Source organism: Podarcis vaucheri (genome assembly GCF_965113315.1).
Source record: "Podarcis vaucheri genome assembly, chromosome: 9".
In the NCBI taxonomy this organism is placed as follows: domain Eukaryota; kingdom Metazoa; phylum Chordata; class Lepidosauria; order Squamata; family Lacertidae; genus Podarcis; species Podarcis vaucheri.
Window position 1 is genome coordinate 21,375,995 of NC_138767.1, and position 15,195 is coordinate 21,391,189.

Consider the following 15,195-nt stretch of genomic DNA (forward strand, 5'->3'; position numbering starts at 1 on the left):
GCCACAACACGAGCGGCTTCAAGTGCTGTTCTGCTTTGTTGCTGGTCGCCTCAAAAGCTTGGGGGCAATGTGGTGGGGCACTGCCTTAACTGCGCACTATGTGAGTACCCTCCTTTTGTCTGTCCCCAGTTGTCCAACCCAAGAGCTTCATTTCAGTATTACAGAAGAGGAAGAACTTTTCTCCTGCAATTCGTGGCCTGCGGGGAACTTGGAAGGTTCTGAATGAAAAGGCTGCTATAGGATTTAACAACTATAATGTGGGCAGGGGGACTGCCTCTGAAAAGCAGCAGCAATGATTTGACTTTGATGTCAGTTGGTTAGAGTGCGGTGGTACTCATGATGCCGATCCCCTTATGGGCCACCAGTATATTCCTACATTTCAGGGGGTTGGAGTAAAGGATCCTCAGGATCCCTTCCAATTCCATGATTCTATGTGATGCAGGAACATGTGGGCAGTGCTGGAGCCAGCCCAGAATGTTATATACTGGATGTTGAAGTTCCTTGGCTACTTGCCTGTCTGGAGAAGTCTGATCCACCTTTTGGTATATAACTCAGCATCATTTGACCTGGAAGTCACAGTTAAATGGGTTTTCAGGTGTTGTGGGGGGGAAAGCTTTGCCAAAGACCCTGGAAAGCCACCACCAGTCAGAGGAGACTTGGGCAGCCTTCTCTAACCCAGATGTTGTTGGACTAAGACTCCCATCATCCCATGACCATTGACCATGCTGGATGGTCCAATGGGAGTTGGGAGTTGAGTAACATCTAGAGTTCAACTTGGGTCTTCAGCTTTTTCTGGACTACAGTGCACATCATCCCTGACCACTGGTCCTGCTAGCTAGGGATGATGGGAGTTATAGTCGAAAAACAACTGGAGCCCCAAGGCTGGGAAACCTTGATCTAGAAGGTGCCACCTTGCCTACTCATGGCATAGAGAAAACTCTACTAAATGTGCCAGTGTTCTGACTGCTTCATATGTTTACTTCTGAGTAGGTGGAAGCCAAATATTTCAAGTATTATTTTATTTTTTAATAGCAGTTGTAAACCACATAGACACTCTTGTTATGTGCATAATATATCAATATAGTGTACGTTATTGAATTGTTCTGTTTTGCTTATCGGTAGCAGACTGTCGTCTTTTCCTCATGTCCTGCAATACTTTGCGTTGTCTTTTTTTAGGATGTAATTAGGACCATTGTTCAGAGTGGCGGTATTAAGCATTTAGTTACCATGGCAACTAGCGAACACGTAATAATGCAGAATGAAGCTCTTGTCGCCTTGGCGCTAATAGCAGCTCTAGAACTAGGTAAGTATCTCTATGGTTAACGCTTTGTACTCAGGTCTCTGCTGAAGGAGAGGGAGTAAGTCAGGGTTAAGGCATGAATGAATAGTGAGCCGCTTCGTGGTGAGGGTGAAAGCTTAAGCAAGTATTATTCAGGCATCACTGCAGACATGGGCAGCAAAATGGGCTATGGCACCTGTTTCCAGGTTAAGTGACTAGCAGTATCGAAGCCGACAGCCAATATGACTGTGTCAAACCTCGCACAGTGACAGGCCGCTTGGAGGTGTGAATGAAGCCTTGGCCTCTCGCCACCATCGCTCAGGACTCAACGCTTCATACATAAAACGTGCCTCTTTTTCATAACTGCCCAATGGAGTATTTCAGACAAAGTAAACTTTAGAAAATGTAGTCAATATAAGAATGGTATTGGATGTCTTTTGTTGTTTCATCGTTATATTTCCCATCTTTTCTGTAGTGATTTGAAATGACAAAGTTTCTGGGTTTTTCTGCCAAGTAGTTTCTCTTTAGGTAAATGACAGGAAAAAAGAGAAAGGCTGTAGCGGGATAACAGGGTCAAAAAACGATTCTTTTGGTTCAAGAGGAGAGGCAACCTTAAGGGAGAGAATAGGATATAGGGAGAGAATTTATTGCTGTATTTCCCATAGATACAGAATTAAGATTTGAGGACATGGGCTTGTTTAAACCTCCTTCAACATATATATTTTTTTAACTTCCATTGACTTTTTGAGCCGGTACATTCTACTACTCCAAGCCAAATTCCCTTGTATCTTGAGCAAGTAAAATACCCTCACAATAAGCCATGTGTGCTTGTGTCAAAAGGAGGAAACTTATTTCTGTTTCCATGGATCACTTTTTCTTCGGCCTACCCCATGGGCTATTCAGTCATCCAAAGCTCTTCATTGGCTGAAATAAAAAAGTAACCCAAATTCAGGTATCTGTAGAGAACTTCATGGGATATTATTTTGTCCCAGGCTCTTTTGACATTCTTAAAAAGAAAATTATGTATTGGTGGTTAAATGTGCTTCCTTCGATCAGTTTTATTGGTAGTGGGAGATTACCCACAGCATGTTACATTGACCGGGGTAAACACACAGAACGATTCATTTGGAACTTGTGGGATTTTTGTTTTTATTTGTCCCAAACAGAGGCTATTGTAGCCCTTCCTCTGTGTAAATTCTGCAACTGAAAGTGTGCTTCAAGTGGACTTTACCCCAATTTCTTGGAAGGAGGAAGCTATCCCAGTAGACAAGACATATATACAATTGGCTTTCTTCAACACAATTATGCCTCCCTCCCTGCTTTCCTTAACGATGCAATATAAATTTGGATTCTGTTCAATTAAGTGAGGCATGTATTATGGTTCCACAGCACTCTTTGTACAGTGGTGCCTCGCAAGACGAAATTAATTCGTTCCGCAAGTTTTTTCTTCTTGCGAGTTTTTCGTCTTGCGAAGCACGGTTTCCCATAGGAATGCATTGAAAATCAATCAATGTGTTCCTATGGAAACCGCCTTCAGACCAGGTCCGGGACAGTCTGTCCCCCGACCTCTTCTGAAGGCTGGGGGGGGGGGGGAGACAAGGGCTTTTCTTCCCACCGCCAGCCTTCAGAAGGCTGTTCTGAAGGCTGGTGGTGGGAAGAAAAGCCCTTCTCCCCACCTCCCGCCCCGCAAGCTCCGGGGACAGGAGCGCTTTGCTGCCGACCGCCAGCATTTTAAAAGCCTCCGCTGTCCCGGGGCAATTTAAAAATGCTGGCGGGCGGCAGCAAAGCCTCCGCTGTCCTGGGGCGATTTTAAAATGCTGGCCCGACCCCCAGCATTTTAAGATCGCCCGGGACAGCAGAGAAGTCTCCGCTGTCCCGGGAAGGCAGGCGGGGGGGAGCAAAGACTTTTGCCCCCCGCCGGCCTTCAGAAGAGGCCCAGGACCTCTTCTGAAGGCCGGCGGGGGGCGAAAGTCTTTGCTCCCAACCGCCAGCATTTTAAAAGAGGTCCCCGGGGATTTCCCTATGGGCTTTCTTCTTGCGAAGCAAGCCCATAGGGAAATTCGTCTTGCGGAACGACTCAAAAACGGAAAACTCTTTCGTCTTGCGAGTTTTTCGTTTTGCGAGGCGTTCGTCTTGCGAGGCACCACTGTACTAGAATATGTCAGTAAATCCCACCACCAAGAAAAAAACAAAAGGAACCCAGTCCTTCAGAGTTTAAAGTTCCCATTTTGTTTCGATTCACAGCCACAGCAGAGAAGGATCTTGAAAGTGCTCAGTTAGTGCAGATTCTACACAGGCTGCTTTCGGATGAGAGGAGTGCACCAGAAATCAAGTACAATTCCATGGTGCTGATCTGTGCTCTTATGGGATCAGGTGAGTCTTTCCACAGCTCTGCTTTAGATCAACTTTCAAAAAGTCACGAGGGTTGTCCGTGACGTGCCCAAGACTGACACACAAGCCTGTTGTTGAGCCAGGAGTGGCATGCAGATGACAGATCCAATCAAGTCTATTTGCAGCAAAGGCTGCAAAGAAGTAATCATCATTGAACATAGCAGTGAATGCATGCTTATTCAGAGAGAGGTCTCATGGAAAGCAAGGGGGCTTGCATTCAAAAGAGATGCTAGTTTTTTAACTCTTCCTGCAAAAGTTTCCCACAAGTAGAAAACTAGCACATTGAAGACAAAGGTACCCACCTCCTAATATCTAATATAGGCAAGGAGATTTTAGAGAGAGGATATTCAATAATAATAATAATATATAATAATAATTATTATTTATACCCCGCCCATCTGGCTGGGCTTCCCCAACCACTCTTGGCAGCTTCCAAAAAAATATTAAAATACTGTAATCCATCAAACATTAAAAGCTTCCCTAAAAAGGGCTGCCTTCAGATGTCTTCTAAAAGTCTGGTAGTTGTTGCTCTCTTTGACATCTGGTGGGAGGGTGTTCCACAGGGCGGGTGTCACTACCGAGAATGCCCTCTGCCTGGTTCCCTGTAACTTGGCTTCTCGCAATGAGGGAACCACCAGAAGGCCCTCGGTGCTGGACCTCAGCGTCCGGGTAGAACGATGGGTGTGGAGACGCTCCTTCAGATATACTGGACCGAGGCCGTTTAGGGCTTTAAAGGTCAGCACCAAATGTGAGGTCAGCACCAAAATGTGATCCCACTCTTCTAGTCTGAAGTAAAAGCACATTCTACCTCCATGAGACCTTACCATCAGACTCTGTGTAGACCACTCCATAGTTACGACTAACTTTAGCTGGACTGGTGCTTCTATATTAGAAAACCAATCCCTGAAACTATTAGCATAAAGTATGGACCTACTAGTATGCCAATGAAATATGAGGGCTGGTCCATATGATTTCAGTATCTCTTCTATCTACAGCATTCATTACAAAACAAAAGCATAAGAATGGTGCATTTGCTCAGACCCATGGAGAAGGGCTGTAGCTTAGTGGTGAAGCTTGTGTTTTGCATATAAGAGAATCCACGTCCAATCCCTGACATCTCTGGGTAAGACTGGGAGGGAAAAAATCTTGCCTAAAACCCTGGAGAGCTACTGTGAATCAGGGATGGGGAAGCTGTGGCCCTCCAGATGTCCTTGGGCTCCAAGTCCCATCATCAGCACCAACAACCATGGCCAGTGGTCAGCAATGATGGGGGCTGGAGTCCGTGAACATCTGGAGAGCCATAGGTTCCTGGTGTACCAATCACCCAACTGATATAAAGACTATTTCCTATCCAGGGTCGCCCCTCTCAGCCCAACACTGACTTGCAGTTAGAAAGCATCTCATTAAAAGGGGGGAAAGAGTTTACGCTATTATTCCAACAAGTCTGGGTTTCTCATTTTAGCTTGTCATCCAAGCAGCTCCCGCAAGGTGGGCTTGCTTCTTAATAGTCCTATGAAATTGGGGGGGGGGGGTGAGGATGGGTGGGCAGTTTCCCAACCTGCTGTCTCTTGCCGATGTGTGGTGTTTTTTGTATCAACCTTAAAATAATCCTTTTCACCCCTTTAGAAAACCACCCATCCCCACCACAAAGACTGCAGTCAGTCCGCCATTCTAGGTAGCTGGGATACGTGCTATAGCCATTGGAGCCTTCAGTTTTGACAAAGAATTCTTTCTGTTGGGTTTGATGCTGCCTCTGCAAATCAGAGAGTTTTGCTGTTCCAACAGACGCTGTATGTTGAAGGAAGATAATAGGGAATGTAAATGTGTATGTGTCAGAGCTGCTTCCAGATCCCAGCTCACACAGGACCACGCTAGCCAGCGTTCACTTTATAAGAGTCTTTATTGAGTTACAGGTTTCATTTCCGAACTGCAGCGTGCAGCTCTACGTCTTCTACGCTAGACCGACGAAGTCCCGTCTGACTCCCCGCCTCTTGCACACCAACTTAATACCCTAGCCTTGCTCCACCTCTTGCGCTTTTCCTTCCTCCGCTGGGTCCCTCTGCCCCCCGGGGTCTCCTCCTTCCTACTCTCTTCTGACGCTGACCCCCCGGACCCTTCTGCCTCCTTGCGGCGGGCTTTGGGACCTGGCTCCCTCTCCGGGCTGCTTACTGCGCCAGCTTCCGCTGCATTTGAACTTGGCGCGCGCGCCCAACTCTCTACCTTCCTCTTGACCGTTTCCTCGCTCCCTGATGAGGGCGTGACCACTCCTGACTCATGCCCTCCCTCCTGCTGAAAGCCTCCGGAACCCGATGCCTGGTCCCCTTTCTCCCCGCTGCTCCCAGCTGGGCACGTTGGTCCCGACTTCCAGCTGCTGCTCTCTGATTCCTCTCTGGTCCCTTCTTCCTGGGGTGTCCCCCTGCTTTCCCCCCTTGCTCTGACCACTGGCGCCCCTTTCTGTGAATCCTCTGACTCACTGGAGAGACTCGGGGATCTCGGGTCGTCATCATCACTCATCCTTCCTTTGTATTCCTCCCCCTCGCTCTCTGTTTCCTCCCTTTCCTGCGTCTCTGCTCCTGAACCTCTGACAGTATGTAACGTCAAAAGAATGAAAGGAAAGGAGAGCATTCATTGCCATCACAGTCATTGCTGTGTGCATGAGTGTGAGAAGAGAGGCCCAGGACTTGGTTTGTCACTAGAACCTATTAATACCCAGAGAGCAACACCTGCTGAAGATATCAAGCTATCCTGGAAGTAGGAAGCATATTCTTCACGCAGCAGAATAGCCTGGATAGGAAACGCTGTTTCCATTAGATTGTGTGGGGAATAAAAATGTTTGGGGGGCATTAAGCTTGCTTTTAGGTGTTTTCCGCTCTGCTCATGGTCGCACAGAGGGGAGTTCAGATGCCATGGCAGATTGGAAAGCAGGTGACCAGCAAACTTGGCAGGAAAACAAGGGTCACAGTTTGCTACCTGGGGGGAAAGAGGCTCTGTAGGGTAACAGAATTGATTTGTAACAGCTCTTTTGTTAGTGAGCAGCCTGTGCTGTTGCCTAAGCAAGCCCCAGTAGAATAAGCGTCGTGTGTTTACCTCAACCCTGGTATCCTCCTAGCGCCTAAAGCAGCTTTTTCATCTTCCCCCGACCATGACAACTAAATTAGGCAACTTCCAGCAGTGTTGAGCAGACCTCTAGATCTCTACTCAAAAAACAAATATTTTGAGTACTGTGCGCTTGCATCGTTTGTTCCATTTCTTCTTTGTTGACATAACTAAGATGCCAACACGGACTGTGCTGAGAGGAACAGAGCAAGTTGTTTTAATTACAACCACCATTTAGGTAAAGGTAAAGGTACCCCTGCCCGAAACGGGCCAGTCTTGACAGACTGTGGGGTTTGTGCGCCCATCTCACATCTATTGGCCGGGGGCCAGCGCTGTCCGCAGACACTTCCGGGTCACGTGGCCAGCGTGACAACGCTGCTCTGGCGAGCCAGAGCCGCACACGGAACGCCGTTTACCTTCCCGCTGGTAAGCGGTACCTATTTATCTACTTGCCCCCGGGGGTGCTTTCGAACTGCTAGGTGGGCAGGCGCTGGGACCGAGCAGCGGGAGCGCACCCCGCCGCGGGGATTCGAACCGCCGACCTTTCGATCGGCAAGCCCTAGGCGCTGAGGCTTTAGCCCACAGCGCCACCCGCCACAACCACCATTTAAGCTGTAGCAAAAATCACCGCCTGAATCCTTGCATGCTTTTTCCCCCCTTTTTTTGAAAAGGCATACTTTATTCAGGTACTAAACACGGAAAGGCTGCTTCTCCACTATATGTTCACGATACACAAGAAAGGGTGCTGAGGCGAGTCTCTCTTGCAGCCTTCCCCAGCCAGATGTTTAGGACTACAGCTCTCAGCAGACCTACCTAGCAGGTTGTGTGAGGTGGGACTTAGGGGAGATGTAGCACAAAATGCTTGGGGAGGCTGCTCTCTTATGTAGAGTCTCATGAAGGGGACGCGTCCTGTGACAGAGAGCAGACCCTTTTAATTGCGTAAGGTGCTTTCTCCCATTGGTGGCCCCTTTAAGAACACCCCAGCTCCAAAGGGAAAGGAGTCACAGAAGCCCTGCACTACACACAAGCCTCACTCTGTATGCAGCATGGCTTAATTTCAGCATCATCTAATTACTCTTATTCAGGGAAGGGCCAAGGCTCAGTGGTAGAGCACAGGTTGGTGCAAAAGGCCTTCGATTCAATTCCTGGCAGCTGTGGACAATAGGGAATGATAGGAGACACTCTGCCTGAAATGCTGGAGAGCTGCTGCCCCTCAGACAAGACAATATTGCACCAGATATTGGCCCTCGTAGGCCTCAGTCATGGCCAACCAGAGCTAGAAGCATCACCAGGCCAGTAGAGAGGGTGGCTGGGCCTAAGAGCCCATCCAACCTCTGACAGGCCCCAACTGCAATTTCCTTTTAAGGAGATTTGATGCATTGGTACAGCCCAGGGCCACGTAGTTGTTTTACACTGCACACACCTGCAAGAAAACAGAAGGGGGTCCATCTCCTGCCCACACAGCACAGAAGCAGAAACTTGCACACGGTCACCTATTTTTTCACACATCATGTCACATTTGCTAGGCCTCCCTTGCAAGACTAAGAGAGATCCCATTTGCTTGCAGATGATATGCAGAGCAAGGAGGAAAGTGTGTGTGTGTGAAGGGGCTCCCTAAATTTAAGATGCTTGAAAAGTACCACTTACAGCCACCAGCGCCACTTATTCTCTGGCGACCGCGCTGTGCCAAGTTGACAAGGCCTCTGTTCATTGCCGCTTCCCCAGAAAAGGCAAACAAAAGAGCCGCTGCACACATAAAGGCCCAGCAGGAAAGTAACCGTCTCGCTTCTGTTTGACAGAACTCCTTCACAAGGAAGTGCAAAGCCTGGCCTTTCTAGACGTCGTATCAAAACTCCGCAGCCACGAGAACAAAACGGTCGCCCAGCAGGCTTCCCTCACAGAGCAGAGACTCGCCGTGGAAAGCTGAGGAAAGGGGTACCCGCGCTCCCACCTAGCATCGCGTCACAGATTTCACCTCTCGTCCTGTCCTCCTGCGTTTCTCCCACCCACTGTGTCACTTGTGCATGCATGTAACATTCCCACACGGATCAAACTGCTGTAGGTACCTCTCTCTCCACAACCGAGATTTCTATAAACCCATAGCCAGTCGCCATCAACATGGATCCTGTCTCTCTTACACACAAACACAAAATGTCTCCTAGCCCTGTTAACTGTTCTACATGTATTCTCGTTGCTTGAGCCACATAGTAGAATGTGCATGTTGTAGTCCTATAATAATGTAAAAAAAAGAGAGAGAGAGAAAGACGTGGTACTACTACATCAACGACTCCTCCCCTCGTACCCCTAACTCCGTAACAAGTGTACTGCTAACTTAGAGACAAAGCACAGGAGGCAGCAAGGCCGGGCTGGACTGCCAGGGGTTTCAGAAAATGGGGAGGGAGCCTCTTTGGGGAAGGGAGTCTTGCTGCTCACTCACTGGTCTTGCATATTAATGTCAACCCCATGGTACCTAGAGGTAAACAAATAAACTCCAGTGCGCTCACACTTTACCTTGCGTGTTGTTCCTTTGTGCAGCAATTCGTGTATCTGGGGGTGGGAATGAGTCTAAACCCCCCCCCCCACAACTTAGCTTCTCTTGTCTTAAGCAGTTATAGCTGAGGACGTACCTGCATCAATCACTAAGCTGGCTGTTCCTCTGAAACAGAAACAAGATGAGCAATCTCACTTCCTAGGCACACCATTCATAATCACATCTGCGGAAAGAAAAATCTGTGAATAGCTGAACTCTGACCTGTGTAAATTATGCAGATTTGATTGTATTTGTTTGCATTATTGATTTTCATAATTTAGCCTACTATTGCTAGTCACGCTGAAAACCCTGCGCTCTGACCACAGCAAGTCATCTGCGTTCTGAGATTTCAGTAGGCACGGTCATGCTTTCAAGTATTATTTGCATCATAGGCACTAGAAACTTTGCTTTACTTTTTAAAAAAAATGGAAGCAAAGACCCTCAAGGAGCTGAATGCCACATCCCTTCCTCGGGATTTCAGCATACACACAAACACCCTGAGCAGAGCCACATTCACCAAAGGGTGCACAATTCTACAATGCTTAATTGTAACAGATTTTTATTTTCCCAGTAACAACTATGATCTGATCCTCCTTTTTAACACAACGGGTTTAGAGCTCTGAGCAGAACATATTTTTTTTTGTACATCCGAGTGAAAAGTAGACCCAAAATGTCACTCAATTTTATTTATAAAACTGTAATTATACTACTAACAAATTGCATATAAAATGATTTACTTCAAGTAAAATACAGAATACTGCACAACTAGTAAAACTATGTTGTCCATCATAAATGTATTAAAACATTCCTAAAAATCGCATCTATTTTAAAAAAAGGTACAAAGAGCATGATGAAGACCACTTTCAGTACCTTAAAAACTAACACAAAGAGGTTGTGTTAACTTCATGTATAAGTCCAGTTACATCCACTGAAATTCGCATGGGCTATGTACTATATACCATACTATTGTGAAGGGAAAATGTCAATTGAACAAAAATATATCCACTTCTAGACCAAGTGTGACCAACTGGGAAGGAGACGACACAACCTCAGTCAAACTGTACCAGCATGCAATTCTGTTATAACAATACTTTCCATCATCAGTAAGTGTAATTGGCTTTTTACAATCAATTTTTTCCGACTTACAAGACTTTCAGTACAGGAAAATACATTCATAGAAAAAGAAAAAACACAACGGTAATTACAGTAGTGCCCTTCGTTGCGACGTGCAACGATTTAGGGAAGTGATGCAAGCATTTTTATAATGTTTGAAAACCAGACGAAGTCACAGATCCCCCATGCCCAATCGACGTGCTTTTTTAGTATAAAGAGAGAACACCTTTCTTTGAGACTCAGTTTCCCTAGGCACAGACTCTGCGGCGAGACGCTTGCAGGTGCAGCTTATTTTAATCATTCACCCCGTAAGGAGCATCTGCACCGGTTTGGATACAAAGCTTTATAACAGTGCAATCCTATGTACGTCTGGTCCGATGCAATCCCTGCTGGGGTCAATGGTGCTTGATTGCATAGGACTGCAGCCTTTTTGCAGTCACCTTACCAAGAGTATACACACACTTTATCTCTCCCATCAATTTCGGCTCAAAGTACACGGTGTCAATAGAAAGCCAATCCTAACGTTCTCACAAAGTCAAGGCAATTTGGGGGCACCCTGCAAGACCCTGGAGTGCACTGCTTCTTGCCCATGATAATCTACGAGCAATGAGAGGCATCGGTTAAGGATGGAGAACTGCAGGACAAAAGAGGCCAGGTTCAGTGCTTACCCAAGCTGAAGATCTTGCATGCCACGTGCCTCCACCACGGCCACCACATAAGAGTGAAATCTGGGTGCAAGCATTCCTTTTTTTGGATGCCAAAAAAAAGGGGGGGAGAGGTGGTTTGGCAATTCTGCTTCTCTGGATTAGGAGATTGAACCACAAACCCCAGGCCATCTGCAGGAGATGTTTGTCGTTACCATTCCCAATTTAATGCAACATCCACTGGAAAACGGAAGGCGCTTCCTTCCAGCCCTGCTGCAGATACTACCCTGACACTTCCCCTCTTAAAGCCTGAGAAACAGCATCCAGTGCTGAATTTCCTCTCCATGGGAACACTGTGGGAACAACTCCAGTGGTGCAACACACATAAGTGGCATCACAATTGGAAATCAGATCAGATAGTACAGGAAAGCAGGAGCCTGGAGTATATCCCATGTTGCACTGGATATTTTTAATTAAAAAAACACCAGTGTAACATTTTCTACCTGTACATCAATACATTGACGTCCATGCAAATGGCCGTGTCTGAAACACACATTCAGGATCTGCACATTGACATACCCTGCCCACCAAGGCGGGGGGGGGGGACCCTCCGTGATATACATATATGCTCTTATGACACTGTGTACAATTAAGACAGATAACTCTATGGTGCCAGAAAGCATAAAGAGTTGGCACTAAGCTCCTTAAGAAACCTAACAGCATGTGTTCCGTCAAGGCAAGTTTCATGCACTCAAAGGACTTGAGGCTTGAGGCTTGCTTGCAAGCAATGGAGCTTTTCTCTTGAGGCAGCACAACCTATCGTCAAAAACCACTCATGCCCATAGATTAGGCTGCTGAGTCCCCGGCGCTTCTGCACTGCAGAAAGATCTCCATAGCTGGGAACATGCAAGGCACATAGGCTTCTATGGGGGCAAAAATGTGGCAGCTGAATTTATGGCATGTTGGACCAGAGCAGTAAAAGAAGCAGTGGCAACCCCAAAGGTATAATATCCCCCTCCTGTCCCCGTTTTCCAGGAGAACACTCTGTATGCGGTACCAAAGCATAGATGATGTACACTCAAGATGATGGCTGGGAGAACACAGAGCGCTCCGGCCCACCCACATGTCTGCTGAATTGTGCTTTGCATTACGGCCATTAGTGGGCAGGCATTTTCAGGAGACCTCAACATCCCCATCAAAATGTTCTCTCTTTGGCGTCTTTGGTAAGCGGGAAATATTCATTTTGGGGGTGGTGGATCAGAACACAAAGCTCCTGCGGCGCAGCTGACAATATAATCCCTACACAAAGTGGGCAGAAGAGGGGATTCAAAGCAGCTCTAGAACAAACATCCCCCAAAAATATTTTTGGGCCAGTCTTAACTAGTTTTGTTAAGCTGCAGTTTTACCAGGGAGACACTAGATGGCAGCATATTAAAGCATTCCAGGCATGATCTGCTAGATATGTAAAGCTTTTTAAGTTCTTCAAACACACAGGCAAACTCACCTCATACAACCTTCTCAGTATAAATACACATTTAAGATGAATTGCAATCCTCAGTGTGGATCAGATCATTTGCATGCTACTATTTACAGTTCAAAAATTATTTACACGCCGCACGGCACCTGGAAAGGCCAGGTCCCAAGTCTTGGTTTGACAACTTTAGCTGAAAGAAAGTAAGACTCTGCTCAGAGAATAATAAGGGGAGAATCCAAGAGGAAAGCATTTCCCGCAGCTTCTGGCAGGAAGAGAGCTTCTGGAACAGGAAAGCTCAAATCAAGATGTATCCCTCAGAATGCAGTATTCTCAACATGTGACAGTTATTTAACCAAAGGTTTAGAGCAGTAACAAAACTCCAACAAAGCGGGTTGTACAGTGGAGAGAACACAGATCTATAATTGGGGGCCTCTGAAAGTGGCTCTTTGGACTTCATGCATGGGACAGAGCCACCGTCACTCCATAACAATACTGTCCAGGAACTGCAGGTGCGTAGGTCTCTGAAGAGCTAACTTGACGAAGCTGGCAGGCAACACATAAATATGTGGTTTGTTAATCAGGCCTCTTGGGATCTGGCCATCAAGCAACAAGCTTCCCAGACTTTCAGTGTTTAGAAGACAAGGTGGTGTTCAAACTTGCATCTCTGTAGCTGGGGATTTATTTATTTATTTGGTGCTAATTGTGGAGGAGGGGGAGTGAGAAGAGATGAGCAGGGAAGTGAGATGAAAAGCAGGTGGTGGACACGCTTGGCTCTAACAGACAAGCTACTCAGCCCCAAATCCGACACACAAAACTTGCAGAATCAATTTGGGAGGTTGAGGCACTGCAGGTGTCAAGATTTGTTTCTGAGCGTTTGGACAATGAAGACACGTGGTTTGGACTATTTTAGCATTCTCCCCTTTTATTTTAAGGTATGTTAAAAATTGTCCCTTTGCCAGATCCAAATGTCCTTCGCCCTGCTTGAATCTCTCCTCCCTTTCAAAGAAAAAATACATATGGTTATAGGAAAGCCACGAAGGGAGAAAGGGAAATCTGCCTGGCAGGCTGCAGTGGGGTGCATGTTGCAGCCGGCTCACTCCTTCCTTCGCAGGTTCCACTTGCGATTCTGCTTTTGGCCCTGGTGGAAGTAAAGTTCTCCTCTGCCTTGCCTTCCCGGGATGCATACTTTCGATTGGAAATAAAACCAAGTGATAGGATACAACACGGCCTTCTTCAGACCAAGAACCATGACATCTGCCCAAGTGACGGACCCTCCTTTCTCTGGTGCCGCATGAGACTTTCTAGCAAGGTATTAAATGAAACTTCCAAGTAATTGTCCGATGAGCACAGGGGACAAATAATTAGAAAAGTAAAGAGGCAGAGGCTGGGTACTTTCTACCTTTTTTCTCCCCCGTGAGGCATCTAAATCAGCATGATACTTTTTCAAGATGGCTTGCCAGACGTTGCTGAACTACAACTCCCACTGGCCATACTTGCTGGGGGGGGATGGGAGTTGTAGTTCAGCAACATCGGGAGACACCCCCCCCCCAAGGTTCCCTTGAATTTAAAAGCTACATTGCTGCATTTCAGCTGGCTGACCATCTTTTGTTAAAGCTCAATCTGTTTTACAAATAGAATCTATGCTGTCGAAATGAGGTCCCATGGAGTTCAACAGAGCTCACTTCCATCATAAACATAGGATAGCAGCCACGCTGATCCTTATAAATTGGGTACTATCCCAAGTAATACTGTCTGATGTCTTTGTATGTAACACCACAGACATCTTGCGGAGTTTGGGCTCCCCTTCCAAGCATGACTAAGCTGTCATGATGAGTTCCTACACTTCAAAATTTTGGAGGAGATAACGAAAAAGAACTAGCTAAAAATCCAGGAAATGAAACAGCAAAACTAAATATTAAAATATTACAAACGCAATACTCCATACTTGTGAATCGGAAAACTCAATGGAAAATTACAAAATATAGATTTGTTGGATCTGGAGGGTTTTGACAATAGATTTGGGTGGCACGCGTATCTGTGTAACAAAAAAATCAAAGTCCATAAAGGTTTTTTGAATCGCATAAGATCATTGTATGGGGTAAATACAGAAACCTGCTAGAGCAAAAAATGCACTCGTGGATATCACCACTGGAGGCAATTTCAGCAAAGAAAAAGAATATGAGGAAAAAGTGGACAACTTATAAAGAACAACTTGAGGAGGAAGACCAGCTAAAACTGAAAAAGTTTGAGGAAATTAGAAACCACCTAGCTAATTGGGTACAGTACCATCAACTGAATGAAATTTAAATTAGATAAAATAAAAGGGTATGCTATTGAAATATCAAAACTTGAGAAAGATCTACTACAAAATAAGAATAAACTACTTTCTAAAATGTATAAGACTGCTATTGGATTTGGAAGTGATAGAGGAGGAGGTTGAATCAGTGATGATTCAGTGGTCTAAAGATTTTGGTTATAATATTCAGATGGCATCCTGGGGTAAACTTTGGAGAAATGACTAAAAAGTTTACAGCTCGCTATACCTTAAAAAAAATACACGAAGATGTTTGATTGATGGTATATTGCACCAAGCAAGCTGACAAAAATGTATAAAACAAGCTCAAATATTTGCTGGAGATGCAAAGAAGCAGAAGGAACAATGTACCAC

The 15,195-nt window shown here is 46.0% G+C and overlaps 2 protein-coding genes across 9 annotated transcripts in view; one reads left to right on the top strand and one right to left on the bottom strand.

Moving 5' to 3' along the window:
• RAP1GDS1 (Rap1 GTPase-GDP dissociation stimulator 1) overlaps positions 1 to 9,276 on the top strand; it is a 97,295-nt gene extending 88,019 nt beyond the window's left edge. For all 6 annotated transcript variants that reach the window (XM_082238433.1, XM_082238431.1, XM_082238432.1 and 3 more), the window contains 3 exons: positions 1,177 to 1,303; positions 3,524 to 3,652; positions 8,566 to 9,276. In XM_082238433.1, the coding sequence (XP_082094559.1) occupies positions 1,177 to 1,303; positions 3,524 to 3,652; positions 8,566 to 8,693 (384 nt within the window). In that variant the 3' untranslated portion in view covers positions 8,694 to 9,276. The remainder of the gene's footprint in view (positions 1 to 1,176; positions 1,304 to 3,523; positions 3,653 to 8,565) is intronic.
• Positions 1,689 to 15,195, bottom strand: part of TSPAN5 (tetraspanin 5) — a 91,891-nt gene continuing 78,384 nt past the window's right edge. The window contains exons 8-9 of one of the 3 annotated variants that reach the window (XR_014223618.1): positions 9,394 to 9,480; positions 1,689 to 2,203 (exon numbers count right to left, since the gene is read on the bottom strand). Coding sequence is in view for 1 of the 3 variants with exons in the window: in XM_082238440.1 (XP_082094566.1) it covers positions 9,475 to 9,480 (6 nt within the window). In the remaining 2 variants the exon portion in view is untranslated. Of the gene's footprint in view, positions 2,204 to 6,507; positions 6,960 to 9,382; positions 9,481 to 15,195 lie in introns of those variants that run through there. The other 2 variants (XR_014223619.1, XM_082238440.1) reach the window with 2 other exon arrangements.